Source organism: Camellia sinensis, chromosome 8, assembly GCF_055761805.1.
Source record: "Camellia sinensis isolate YWXY chromosome 8, ASM5576180v1, whole genome shotgun sequence".
Lineage (NCBI taxonomy): Eukaryota > Viridiplantae > Streptophyta > Magnoliopsida > Ericales > Theaceae > Camellia > Camellia sinensis.
The window spans coordinates 16,219,646-16,234,890 of record NC_138968.1 but is presented as its reverse complement, the minus strand read 5'-3'; the positions used below and the strand labels follow the sequence as shown (position 1 = coordinate 16,234,890).

The following is a 15,245-nucleotide window of genomic DNA, read 5'->3' as shown; positions in this document are numbered from 1 at the left end:
TTTTTTTGTACCTAAGTCGGAGAAATACAAAACACAAATATACAAGAAAATACAATTGCATGCACACACACAATACAATTCACTTCAAACTAGGAATATCTAAAAAGTTATGGGTGAACTTTTTCCCTCAACTATAAATACCTAGAAATTATGGCAATACGTCACAAGTGCAAAAATATAGTAAATATCCTTACTCTATTCACTCGAGTATTTAGTGTCAAATATTTATCAGAATTCACACTACAAAAAAAAACCTTTTTTTTTCCTAGAAAAAAGAAAACAAACAAACAAAAAAAGTAAAAATAAAAACGTTTTTTTATTCTTTCATGTTTTGTCATATCAAATACCGAGAAACATTTTCAGCTGAAACAAAAGGAGCATAACTCCAACATGGTGTGTTACCAATTTCAAAATCTGATTAAGAAAACATCTTTCTTGCGCAATTCTCCATAATATTAATTTCCATCTCCATTCACAGATCAAAGAAAAAAATGTACATTATTCTTTTCAACCATCACAAGAGCCACCTCTCTTACAAAACTATAAACACAAGACAACACACAAAACACCATCGAAGAGAATCCCTAAGAACCTACCACCCAACCTTGCAAATCTCACTCTGTTGCACTCTTTTGAGTTCTTTTGAATCTCTGAACCTAATATGAGGATGTGAAAACAAAGCTATCTGTCTATTTCTTGATAAATGGAGCTATCTATCTATCTATCTATCTATATATATATATATATATATATGTCATTATTGTTTGTTTGCTTCTATCTTGTTGCCTCTTGCCATTGTCGACCGGACTGGTTGTGTGGTCTTGTTCATCTCTCATGAGGTACTTGTTGACCTGCGAAGTAGCTTGCCGGCCTTCTGAGATAGCCCAAACTACCAGAGATTGGCCGCGCCGGCAATCCCCGACTGCAAAGTGTCCATCCACGTTTGGTGAGAAGCCTTTTTGTTTATTTTGAAGTATATTTTGTTTTTAATTTTACCTTTTAATTTATGTGTAAACTTTTTTTTATCTGTTGACTTTTATTGACTATTTGTTCAATTTTTTTTATTTGCTCAAAATTTTTTCCTATCTGTTCAAAATAATTCCAATCTATTAAAATTTTTTCCCTATCTGTTCAATTTTTTTTACTATCTATTCAATTTTTTTCTCTGTCTATTCAAATTCTGTGGATTTCTCTCTCTATCTCTTCAAATTATGTGGGTTTCTCTTTGTTCTTATCTATTTGAAACAATAACCGTTGAAATATGTGTTTGTTTTTTTATTATCTTTTCAACGTAATTACATATTTGGTCATCTAAGCTAACATTTATCATCATGATCACCATCACTATTATCATCATCATCAACAACAACTTATCAACAACAACAACAACAACAACATATAAGAAAAAAAAAAATACTCATACAAAAGACCAAAAAAAAGAAAAAAAAATGATGAGTGACGCAACAAAAAAACTCCATTATCTATTATCCACTATCTATTCAGATTTGAGCAACCCTAGAGACAGATTAAAAAAAAAATACAAACCATAACAAGATCTGGATTAAACAATTTCAAGCCCAAAGAACCAAAAAAAAAAAAAAAAATCAAATGTTTATGATCTGTTGAAATTTTCCCTGTTTTTTTTATACAAATATAGAATCCAATCTTGAATGCAAGAATAGATATATAGAGATACACACACACAAATTGTACTCCTCATTTAGCCATCTAATCTAACACTAAACAAACAATAATAAAAAAAATAAAAAAATAGAGAAGAAATAGCGAAGGGAGAGAGAGGGATGGAAAGAAAGAACCACCTTCATTGTTTGTTTCTCATGTTATGTGGCATCCTTCTTCTCATTTGCACGGTGTTCAACCTCCCTATGCGTTGTCCGACAAGGTGGAACTACTCGACTACACCACTACCTCTTTCCTCTCCACGGTGCACTTCGAAGAACTATGTAGAGAAACGACAGATTTGAGGTTGAGCCATCACTTGTAGACAAGAAAGCAGGCTAGCAGGCTGTTGGGTGTTTTGGAAGCAAGTGTGTGTTTAAACCACAAAGAAATTAATCTGAAACACACAAAATTAGATCTTATTTTTCCTGCAAAAAATAATAAAGAAGAAGAGAAAAACATGAGAGAAGAGTGTTCACAATTAAACAGTCCCTTTGGTAGATTTTTTTATTAACTTTTTAGCTTCCCTTACAAGCCTTATATATGAAATTATATCAACCCAAGTACCAATACAACATCTGGACAAATTTCCTCCACATACATTAACTCTAATTAACAAAACCCAACCCAAAACATAACTAGAATTAAATAAGCATAAGAGATTGTTTGGATACAAAATTAAACAAGCACATTATATCAACATTGCTCCCCCCTAATGTGCTGCTCCATAACTCCAAGTAACTCTTTGAAATGCTAGAAATTTTCTTTGGGAAGAGCCTTAGTGAATATATCTGCAATTTGTTCATCTGACCTACAAAATTTGAGCTGCACTTCACCTTCTTCAATTGCTTCCCGAATAAAATGATGTTTAATTGCAATATGACGAGTGCGACTGTGAAAAACAGGATTCTTAGCCATGACAATGGCTGATTTGTTGTCACAAAAAATTTATGTACCATCTTCTTGCTTTTCACAAACATCTTCAAGTATTCTCTTGTCACGACCCAAACCCGCCCCAATAGATTTAGCTCCGTAACCGGCCAGTAATCCATGATTACCAAAAGCTTTCTTAACAATAATGACAATAATACAATATGAAGGGGCTGGAAGAAGCCAATCAATAATAAGATAATGTCCAATGAGCTGTGAGAGCCTGAATGGAAATAAACTTTCATATACATAGCCATATCCATAACCATTTATGGCCATAAACACATATATACAAGACAAAATACAAGTTAGGGAATTAATCCCATCATCAAAGATAGTGTTAACAATAGTCTTAAAACATTCTTTTCACGTAACAAACTCAAAAAGGGTGAGTTTGAACCTCCCAAAAAGCCTTGACATATGGTAGATTGAAACCTCGCAATAAGGTACAATAGTTTGCTTGACAAAACAAGGGTTTGGATCAGCGCCACTAGCTTTGGTCCGATGTTCGATCACCTACATATATATAATAAACTGTGAGATAAAGCCCAGTGAATAACAAATGTCTAAAGAGGTTAAGAATGATGTCCTTACAGTCTTCGAAACAATCGATTATCAATAGAACATTTTCAACTAATATCTTTTTGGCAATCAATCGTTCAATCGTTCAATTCAATCAATCATATTCATATTCATATAGGTCATACGTGGTACATCTAATAACAACAATACAATAGGTCTTAAAGACCAAACAATCAATCTATGGCCATCAAACAACAACAATAGTTCCAAGATTTGGAACTGACATAGATCTCTATAACAACAGCGAGATCAATAACAATAACAATACGCCATGGATGCCACGAATACAATTCAAAAGAGGATTATCATTCAATCGATAAAAAGTAACTGCTAAAAACGATATAATTTTATCATTCAGGAAATAAATACAAGTTGAACATATCATTACAACATTGTTACTCACAGTGGGCTTCTCGATACACGTCCTATTGGTTTGGCGTCCGACCTAAACAAATAAAGTCAAGCATAACAACTCAATTACATTAATATCAATAGCCAATTTTATTTGATTCGGTTGTTACATATTCAATAACTAATCGTCTTTACTGATTCGGTTCTAATTTTTCATTTATTCAATCTAATGTACTCATGAGATGTAAATGATCATGAAAACACATTAAAACCATGCAAACAGAGGCCCAGAAGGTGGAAAAGAGAAGGGAAAAACAAACCAGCCAGCCGCACGTGCAGTGGTTACCACAACACCCGGCCCCATAGGTGCAATTTAAGCAGAATGCACCCTCACTATTGCCTTGTTTTCTGCACGTGCAGGGCCCTAGACCGCTTGTGCGGCAATGCTACACAACCAGTCCGAAAACTGCTTTGTTTGGGCAATGCGTTTCTTTGTAAAATCAAGCTCATTTTCATGCAATTCATTACCAAAATGCATAGAAACATTCTAGACTTGAACCTTGACCATGGAACACAAATCAAAACTTGTAAACTATGACCAAATTACTAGTAAAGAAATCAAATCCTCATTTTGGTATGTAAATGTATTAAACATGCAAGTGGGAGTTCTTAGACTCAAGCTTCTATGAAATTCCCTCTCTATTGAAGTACCATGCAAGAATTCAAATGAATGAAACCAATTGTCCATGAATTATGCCATGCATGCAACTATATGAAGTTAATTCTCCATAATTCCCTCTTTATGTGATCAATGAATTCTTAACACCAATTTACGCCACTAATCTCATACATATTCATGATCTTTAATTAAAGCTACTCAAAGTCTAGAGGATTATACGGAAAGCATTTCAATTTCATGAAATTTGGTGGAAATTTCTTACCTTCATTGATTAATTTATGAAGTTTTGAACCTTAGCCTCAATCTCTTTCTTCATTTTCTTTTTCCTTTCTTCCTTCTCCATGCTGAGTTTTAACTCTCATAGTTACTCCCTCTCTCTCTACGTGTATAGCTCTAACCTCACCAAGTCCACTACACTGCTCTCCTACTCTCAGTCAATTTGATGAGCCATCCCCCAAGTCTTTGATCATATATACATCAAGCTTACATTAAATAAGCTAACAAATCATATAACTAATTTAAATTCAATTCACTCAAATTAAATTAACTCGCATCATTATAATCTTAAGTACACTAGATTAAATTATACTAATGTGAATGAGGCTCTAATTCCTACCCAATTTCTTAATTCAAACTTGTTCAAATTAACGAATCAGACAGGTTTAATTCACACCTATACGTACCTGTTCACAATAATACATGGCACAAATCAATACAATATATATATATATATATATATATATAATACATGGCACCTATTTCGTAATTCACACATAATCACATGATCAACATTAATCACATAATTAATTTACTTAATTAAGGAGATGATCATCACATCTCCTCAACCAAATTGCTTGGGAAGTTACCAAACCTGTTGAAACATATTCAGCTTCTGCAGATAATTGCACCACACTTTGTTGCTTCTTTGATGCCCAAGAAAATACTCCAAAACCCAAGGAAAATGCATACCCGGAGGTGCTTTTCATATCATCAATGCAACCACCCCAATCACTATCACAAAAACCAAACAATTTCACAGTTGAATCTTTGCAATACTTGATACCATAGCTGGTCGTGCCTCAAATATATCTCAAAACTCGTTTTGCAGCACCAAGATGCTTTTGGCTGGGATTATTCATAAATCTAGAAAGCAAACTTGCAGCATATATTATATCCGGCCTTGTAGCTGTAAGATACAACAAATTTCCAACCAAGCTTCTATACAACTGTAGACCGCCCGACCTTCCTCCGCGCGCCCCCCTTTTCGGAGAGGGCGCGGATTAGTTGTCACGTCCCAAAATTTGAGACCACAAGAGAAATATATAAAGTACAACTCAAACAAAAGAGATAACCACAATATTTTAATGTACACATATAAGCAGAGTTATAACATAGATAACTGATTTGAGTTCCACTAGAGGTTTACAAAACACTGTCAAACCAAAAGGTAAAAGGAGAGAGAAAACAAAAACAAACTACTAGTCCAAATTTTTCAAGTGAACCACGGCTCTAAAACTTCATCTTGATTGTCTTCGGGATAACCTTCCCCATCGTAAGCTGCTTCTTCACCTGGCATAACACGCCATGAGCTTGGAATGCCCAGTAAAAACACACACACACACCTATATCTTCTATCAATCAATCAACCATACACAAAACAAATCAGGTAACATAACATACTTACGTTAAGGTTTTATGAATTAGTAGTTAGACTAGGCATCTAGAAGCCCCCAAAGAGATCCTTCTACCCAACCACAAGATTAAACACCGGACTACTCAGAACTCCCCCTTTTGCTGCTTTGCAGACCTTACCACCCATGCCCACCTCCCGGTTATTTATTGGTCAACGACATCGATGGACCTCAAAAGGGACGGCCAAACAAGTGGGCTCGCTTACACCCCAAATCGTGCCTAGGGCTCGCTTACACCCTGCACATACCATACCAAAGGGCTCGCTTACACCCTGAAACCACTGCATAGAGTCTGAATACGTCCGTGTCAACCTAGGGGCTCGCTCAAAACACTTACACAAGACTTAACTCATTTGGTATTAATCCCATCATAATTCATGTCATGCATATGTATAAAATTGTTCTAAAACACTAAGATGAACGTCACCCATTGCCAGCCCCTTATCATTTCCCGTTTATTAGATCTTTTGCTAGGTAAGTTAGTCACATTCGGTAATTCAGTCATATAAAAGAGTATGAGAAAAACATACGAGAGGAAATATAGTCCATGATCATCATTCATAAGTATATAGTAAGGCAAGAAAACAACATTAGAAATGCTTTGAAACACTTAGAGACAAATAACATAATAGAACACAATTTCCAGCACTGTTCGGTTCTACAGGGCTAACAAGAACGCTTTGGTAAAAATACTTCTAGGCCAAATTAGGGGCTGAAATTGCACAGAAACAGTATTCAATCTGTCTAGTTTCAGTTCCAATTTTCAGAAGTTGCACAGCCCCTCAAAAAATTCATCTACAAACTATATTTGAAAACCTGTCCAGATTTGTCACCCTTTGGGAAAACTAGCTTTTCTCTCAATCTACTCGACTGTTTTCACTCAAATAAAATCTGTTGGAAAGAGGACTCAGAGTTCTAAATTTTGACAGAAGAACCAACATGAGATGATTTTTCTAGAATTTTATAAAATTGCTAAAAGTGGACTGTTTTTCAGAGACTCATGACCAGATTTTTCAACAAATTATCCAAGTCCTAAAAACACACAATTAGGAGCTAATAAAATTGTCACAAGCTCTAAACACATAAAATATCCTACATTAAATTCAGATTTGAGAATTAGATAGATTTGATATTTCTTTTAAATTAGAGAAGTTGCAGCAGTGCCTAATTTCACAAATTTGCAAGACAATGACACTATATCATACCCATACTTTCACACACATCAAAAACCCTATTTACCATTAATTTGTAACACAAGAGACATACTAGACAATAGAATGAGTTGATGAAAGGATTGGAGAAATTAAGGGAGAGGTATGTTCTTACCTTCAAGAATTCCTTCTTTTTTTTCTTTTTTTTTTCTTCTTCTTCTTACTTCTCTACTTCCCTTGAGCCAACTCTCCCTCTCTCACCCTCTCCTTGGGCTGTTGAAAAACGTGGGAGTGAATTTGGACAAGCTCTCAATTTATAGAGTATAAGGTAGCTTAATGGCTAAGAGAACTAAATATCTAGATATTTGTTTTTTTTATTTTATTTATTTTTTGTTTGTTGTTATCCAACCAACTCTTCCACCAACATATTATATATATATATACATTTAAACTATGTATATATTCAAATACACAATAGTATTCTATTCAAATAAATAATAAATGAAAGGACAATAAACACAAAAAAAATAGAAATAAAAATAAAAATAAAATGTGTGAATTAATTTAGAAATTATGAGGTAAAATAAATAAAACCAAGTTTTAGGATAGTTCCAATCATAAAGTGGTGTTCTATGATTTAATTATGGTAACACACGGAGAAATTATTCTTTACTTGGGCCATTACGCAAACTTTTATGGAACTAGGGCTAAAATGCTATTAACCTAAGGCTCAGGGTTTCAAGTGTAATTACAAAAAAATTAGGGTCTCTACAACCTATCCCCCTTAAATAAATTTCATCCTCGAAATTAGATCATACCTTACGTCTCAAATTGTTGTGGATAATTTGCCCGCATAGTTGTGGATAATTTGCCCGCATCACGTCTTCACGTTCCCAGGTGAACTCTTCAATACCATGGTGACGCCAGAGTATCTTAAGAAGGTGAATTGTCTTCCCTCGCAAGTTCTTTTCTTGTCTGTCCATAATTGCTACTGGTCCCTCCTCAAAGGTGACATCTTCATTGAGTTGGATTTCTTCCCAGTTGATGATGTGAGAAGGGTGCATTATATACTTCCGCAGCATAGATACATGGAAAACATCATGTACTCCAGCCAACTGTGGGGGTAAAGCCAACTTGTACGCAACCTCTCCGATTTTCTAAAGTATCTCGAAGGGTCCAATATCTCGAGCCGATAATTTTCTTTTCTTTCCGAAACGAATGATCCCTCGGCGGGGCTGAATTTTTAGGAAAACATAATCACCGACAGCGAAGGTTAGTGGTCTTCTCCTTTTATCTGCATAAATCTTCTGACGATCTGGAGCTGCCACTAATCTTTGTCGAATAAGTTTCACCTTTTCTGTAGTTTCTTGCACGATCTCTAGGCCCTATAGACTCACTTCTCCAACTTCAGTCCAACAAACTGGTGATCTGCAAGGCCGATCGTACAGTGCTTCGAATGGAACCATGCTAATGCTAGCCTGGAAACTATTGTTGTATGTGAACTCTACCAACGGTAGGTGTTGCTCCCAACTCCCTTTAAAATCCATCACACAAGCTCTCAACATGTCCTCCAAAGTCTGAATGGTACGTTTCGACTGTCCGTCAGTTTGAGGATGAAATGCGGTACTGAAACATAATTCGGTCCCTAACGCTTCCTATAAGCTTCCCCAGAATCGGGAGGTGAAACGCGGGTCCCGGTCGGACACAATTGATACAGGAATTCCGTGTAATCGGACAATTTCTTTAATGTAGAGATGACTCAGCAATGAGATTTTATATGGCAAAAAGTGCGCAATTTTCGTCAAACGATCAACTATAACCCATATAGCATCATGTCCTCTAGGTGACTTGGGTAGTCCAGTGACGAAGTCCATTGTTATATACTCCCATTTCCATTCTGATATCGGCAAGGGCTGAAGCATCCCTCCAGGTCGCTGGTGTTTTGCCTTTACTTGCTGACACGTAAGGCATCCTAGCTACAAATTGAGCCACATCTTTCTTTATTTTGCTCCACCAATATTGGCGTTTTAAGTCTTGGTACATTTTCGTCCCTCCTGGGTGCACTGCGAACACCGAATGGTGGAACTCCTTCAGAACTTTTTCTCTAAGCGACTCATCTTGTGGTACAAACACTCTACCCTGATGTCTCAAACTTCCATCTGAATGAATCGTTCAATCAAGTATAGGATCGTCGGATGCTATTCACGCTTTTATGAACGCCACCTCCTGATCATACTTCTGTGACTCCATTACCTCGTTCAGTAATTTGGGTGTAGCGATTTGAGCGCCAAGGTATATCTTCTCGTCATGAGCTTTCATCTGTACTCCAAACTCATTAAGTGTTCTGACCATGTTCCATTCCTTGAGTGCCAAGCTAGTAATAATTCCCCGGTTCTTGCGACTCAGGGCATCTGCCACCATGTTAGCTTTGCCAAAATGATAGGATAGAGTAAAATGGTAATCTTCGAGGTATTCTAGCCACCGTCTTTGTCTCATGTTCAAGTCCTTCTGCGTGGACAAATACTTCAAGCTCTTATGGTTCGTGAAAATCTCAAATTGTTCACCATGCAAATAATGACGCCACTGCTTTAACACAAAAACCATTGCTGCCAACTCTAGATCGTGTGTTGGATAATTCTTTTCATGCGGTTTCAGTTGCCTGGAGCCGTAAGCCACTACCTTCCCTTTTGGCATTAGCACACAGCCTAGCCCATCCTTGGACGCGTCGCAATAGACCGTATATCCTATGTCTCGCTCCGGAATGATGAGTATTGGGGCACTAGTCAATCTCCTCTTGAGTTCTTGAAAGGATTGTTCACATGCTTCGTTCCAATCGTATTTTACCCCTTTTTGTGTTAGACGAGTCATCGGCTTAGCTAGTTTAGAAAGGTCTTGAATAAACCGTTGGTAATAGCCAACCAACCCTAAGAAACTACGAACTTCGAATACTGAGGTTGGCTGCTTCCAATCTAATACTGCTTCTACCTTGGCCGGGTCTACAGCGATTCCATGCTCCGACACGACGTGTCCCAAAAATGTGACTTCCTTTAACCAGAACTCACATTTACTTGCTTTTGCGTACAGCTGGTTGTCTTTTAAAACCTGGAGAACTACTCTCAAGTGTTGCTCGTGTTCTTCTTCCAACGGTGAATAGACTAGAATATCATCGATAAACACCACCACGAACTGGTCCAAGTACGGAGTAAAAATCTTATTCATTAAGCTCATAAACACGGCTGGTGCATTGGTTAATCCAAAGGGCATTACCACAAATTCGTAATGGCCATAACGGGTTCGGAAAGCAGTTTTTGGTATGTCATCATCAGCGACCCACAATTGATGATAGCCAAATCTAAGATCAATCTTTGAATAACACTTCGAACCTCGAAGTTGGTCAAAAAGGTCATCAATCCGTGGAAGTGGATATCCGTTCTTGATCGTCACCCGATTGAGTTGCCGATAATCTATGCACAATCTTATTGTTCTGTCCTTTTTCTTTGCAAATAGAACTGGTGCGCCCCACGGTGAGGTACTTGGTCGGATAAATCCCTTTTCCAGTAATTCTTGCAGTTGCGTCTTCAACTCCCGAAGTTCGGCAGGAGCCATATGGTGGGATGTCAGGGATATTGGTGCAGTACCCGCTTGTAACTCGATACTAAAATCTACCTCACGATGTGGCGGTAATCCTGGCAATTCCTCAGGAAAAACGTCAGCGTATTCACAAACTACACGCGGAAGATTTGATTCCGATTGGGCTTCTTCATTAATGATCAAACTTGCTAACCATCCAGCAAATTGTCGATGCCACTGCATTTTACGATTTGTCATGCTCAGGGAATCCTCTCTTTCCCCCTTAAATTGGAAACACGTTCCACTAGATGTACAAACCGTCACCCTCTTGTGGTAGCAATCAATCACTACTCGATGGGCGGATAACCAATCCATTCCCAAGATTATGTCAAAATCGGACATGTTCATGCCCCGAAGGTCACAACTCAAGTGTAACCCTGGCACTTTTAATTCACACCCTCGACAGATTAATCCTACCCTAATACTTCCTCCCAAGGGTGATGCAACACGTAAAGTAGTTTCTAAAGGTTCACATTTAAAACCTAATGATTTAACACATGATGTTGATATAAAAGAATGTGATGCGCCAGAATCGAATAGAACGTGAACCCAAGAATTATAGAGTACAATGTTACCTATAATTACTGATGGATCTTCATTATCTTCCTCTTGGAGAGCAGAAACTCTGCCTGTGGCTTTTTGATTACCGGTTGGTCCAACCTTTTGTTCGTCCATGGCCTTTGCCCGCCAATAACTTGAGCATTCGCGCTTGAACCCCCTGCTTGATTTCCCATCGCAGAAAGTTGGGGACATTTCGACTTCTTGTGCCCTATCTGATGACAGTGAAAGCATTGGATTTGTGTAATATGCTTGGTTTGTAAACTTCCTTTCTGGCTTTGCTGTTGCGGCTGTTGCGACGGTCTAGTGTATGGTGTCCGTACCACATTCCTTCGGTCATTTCTTCTTGGCCCTACAAAGGACTGACCCCCTTTCTTCGTTTTCATCATCCAAATCCTTTTTGAGTCTGCCCACTCTCTTTCTGCATCCAATGTCGTATCTACCACATTAGCAAATGTAGGGAGGTGCAAGGGTAACACTTTACCTCTGATAATTGGGTCTAAATCCCACTCGAATTTTTGTGTTTTCTCTCCCTTATCTGCAACGTATCGGGTTGCGTATCGAGCCAGCTCTTCAAACTTGGCCAGATACTGAGTCACTGACATCTCACCCTGTTTCAAAGTTTGAAATTGCCATATTTGCTCTTGTCTAACTGTGTTTGGGAAATATTTTCTTAGAAACAATTCTTTGAACTGAGCCCAAGTCATGCTTGTTGTGTCCCGAGAGTTTTTCATCAAGGACCACCAATGATCCGCTTCTCCTTCTAGCTGATAACTTGCCAGGGCAATCTTGTCTGTATGCACAATAATACCCATCGTTTCCAACATCTTTTCTATTTGACGAATCCAGCTCTCAGCGACTCTCGGGTCAGGCTCATCTGTGAACATCGGCGGTCTTTGCTTTCTGAACTCAGATAATAAATATATTCGCTCATTTGGTTGCGTTCTTCTAAGCCTTCCTAACTCTTCAAGAATCTGGTTTCCGACTGGTCTTGGCAACTCCTCAGCAGGTATAGGTCTACCGCGATTAATGCCTTAATTGCGAGCTGGACATCCTCGTCGGCGTCTGACTTGATCGTTTGCTTCCACATTGTCCACCATCTGCCAAGTTTGTGGGTGATATAAGCTTAGGGTTGTTGTGAAGGCGAAAAGGTGTTCAATAAATATGCTAATTTAATGTGGTCCGAGTTGTAATTAATTTTTTCTTTCTAAATGGATGATGTAATTAAACCAAACAAAATAAAATAAATTAACATACAAATACTCTAGAATAACCAACTAGATATTTATATATACGCATATAACTTCTTCTTACAAAAGGTTACACTATCTAGGTTAGCGTGTAGCGTGTATACACCAAAACAAAACACGCTTTAACCACACAAAACACTATTTACAAAGGTACACAAAAAGGTTTGTCCCATGACTACTACAGCCCTAAGTCAAACGATTCCTTTGGGTCTTCTTCGGGATCTTCCTCAGGATCTTCCTCGGGATCCTCTGGTGGTAGAGGAGCATATGTCGGGGAGGCTGGAAACTGCTGAGCCGGTGTAGAGGAGTACTCTGATGACACCTCTATAGGGAATGCAGGGGAAGCTCCGGGAAGTACTGAGACAAAAGGAACCTCTAACTCAGGATGATGAGAGCCACAGCTCTCGGGCCCAATGCGACGCATCACTGGACGCGAATCCTCAGCCAATACCTCTTGCCTAAGCTCAGCAAAAGTCTGACCATTCCACTCTATCTGTAGAGCGAACCTAAGCTCCCGGTATTTGCACTGGAGGCATTGGCGTACCAACGCTCGTCTTGCTTGCATGGTGTAGTATGAAAAATCCTTCTCTGTTTTCCGAATAGCTTTCTTTATCACGCGTTCTGCTCCCAATTGACATCGTCGGTTAAGTCTTTGTGGACTAACAGCTACTGCCCGTCTGTTCTAGAAACAAAAAACTCCCCAGTCATCAACGCTTTCTGACGTAGAATCCATCCTACGGTAGGTAAACAATTTTTTTTGGTCCACCTTTACTATGATATAGTATAATGTTAACAGAATATAGTAATGTAAAAGGCAAGGATATCTAAAATCGCAAGTCAACACGCGTGGGTTAAGGGTTGAACCTAGGGCTCTGATACCAAATTTGTCATGCCCTAAAATTTGAGACCACAAGAGAAATATATAAAGTACAACTCAAACAAAAGAGATAACCACAATATTTTAATGTACACATATAAGCAGAGTTATAACATAGATAACTGATTTGAGTTCCACTAGAGGTTTACAAAACACTGTCAAACCAAAAGGTAAAAGGAGAGAGAAAACAAAAACAAACTACTAGTCCAAATTTTTCAAGTGAACCACGGCTCTAAAACTTCATCTTGATTGTCTTCGGGATAACCTTCCCCGTCGTAAGCTGCTTCTTCACCTGGCATAACACGCCATGAACTTGGAATGCCTAGTAAAAACACACACACCCCTATATCTTCTATCAATCAATCAACCATACACAAAACAAATCAGGTAACATAACATACTTACGTTAAGGTTTTATGAATTAGTAGTTAGACTAGGCATCTAGAAGCCCCCAAAGAGATCCTTCTACCCAACCACAAGATTAAACACCGGACTACTCAGAACTCCCCCTTTTGCTGCTTTGCAGACCTTACCACCCATGCCCACCTCCCGGTTATTTATTGGTCAGCGACATCGATGGACCTCAAAAGGGACGGACAAACAAGTGGGCTCGCTTACACCCCAAATCGTGCCTAGGGCTCGCTTACACCCTGCACATACCATACCAAAGGGCTCGCTTACACCCTGAAACCACTGTATAGAGTCTGAATACGTCCGTGTCAACCTAGGGGCTCGCTCAAAACGCTTACACAAGACTTAACTCATTTGGTGTTAATCCCATCATAATTCATGTCATGCATATGTATAAAATTGTTCTAAAACACTAAGATGAACGTCACCCATTGCCAGCCCCTTATCATTTCCCGTTCATTAGATCTTTTGCTAGGTAAGTTAGTCACATTCGGTAATTCGGTCATATAAAAGAGTATGAGAAAAACATACGAGAGGAAATATAGTCCATGATCATCATTCATAAGTATATAGTAAGGCAAGAAAACAACATTAGAAATGCTTTGAAACACTTAGAGACAAATAACATAATAGAACACAATTTCCAGCACTGTTCGGTTCTACAGGGCTAACAAGAACGCTTTGGTAAAAATACTTCTATGTCAAATTAGGGGCTGAAATTGCACAGAAACAGTATTCAATCTGTCTAGTTTCAGTTCCAATTTTTAGAAGTTGCACAGCCCCTCCAAAAATTCATCTACAAACTATATTCGAAAACCTGTCCAGATTTATCACCCTTTGGGAAAACTAGCTTTTCTCTCAATCTACCCGACGGTTTGCACTCAAATAAAATCTGTTGGAAAGAGGACTCAGAGTTCTAAATTTTGACAGAAGAACCAACATGAGATGATTTTTCTAGAATTTTATAAAATTTCTAAAAGTGGACTGTTTTTCAGAGACTCAGGACCCGATTTTTCAACAAATTATCCAAGCCCTAAAAACACACAATTAGGAGCTAATAAAATTGTCACAAGCTCTAAACACATAAAATATCCCACAATAAATTCATATTTGAGAATTAGATAGATTTGATGTTTCTTTTAAATTAGAGAAGTTGCAGCAGTGCCTAATTTCACAAATTTTCAAGACAATGACACTATATCATACCCATACTTTCACACACACTAAAAACCCTATTTACCATTAATTTGTAGCACAAGAGACATACTAGACAATAGAATGAGTTGATGAAAGGATTGGAGAAATTAAAGGAGAGGTATGTTCTTACCTTCAAGAATTCCTTCTTTTTCTCTTCTTTTTTTTTCTTCTTTTTACTTCTCTACTTCCCTTGAGCCAACTCTCCCTCTCTCACCCTCTCCTTGGGCTGTTGAAAAACGTGGGAGTGGATTTGGACAA

At 38.0% G+C, this 15,245-nt stretch overlaps 2 protein-coding genes and 1 long non-coding RNA gene across 7 annotated transcripts in view; all 3 read right to left on the bottom strand.

Moving 5' to 3' along the window:
• LOC114272435 (uncharacterized) overlaps positions 1–15,245 on the bottom strand; it is a 313,860-nt gene that overhangs the window by 28,555 nt on the left and 270,060 nt on the right. The gene's annotated exons all lie outside the window — the stretch shown is intronic.
• LOC145798425 (uncharacterized) lies at positions 2,685–7,433 on the bottom strand. The gene is made up of 3 exons (XR_014339272.1): positions 7,240–7,433; positions 5,094–5,791; positions 2,685–3,126 (listed from the first exon to the last, which is right to left on the bottom strand). It is a non-coding gene; the product is annotated as an uncharacterized LOC145798425 (long non-coding RNA).
• On the bottom strand, positions 11,276–12,139 carry LOC145797589 (uncharacterized). Its single transcript, XM_082884969.1, has one exon. The coding sequence runs from the start codon at positions 12,137–12,139 to the stop codon at positions 11,276–11,278; it is 864 nt and encodes a 287-aa protein (XP_082741095.1).

What these genes read in the sequence shown, in the direction of transcription:
- LOC145797589 (XM_082884969.1), bottom strand. Translation starts at nt 12,139, where the DNA reads ATGTTCACAGATGAGCCTGACCCGAGAGTCGCTGAGAGCTGGATTCGT.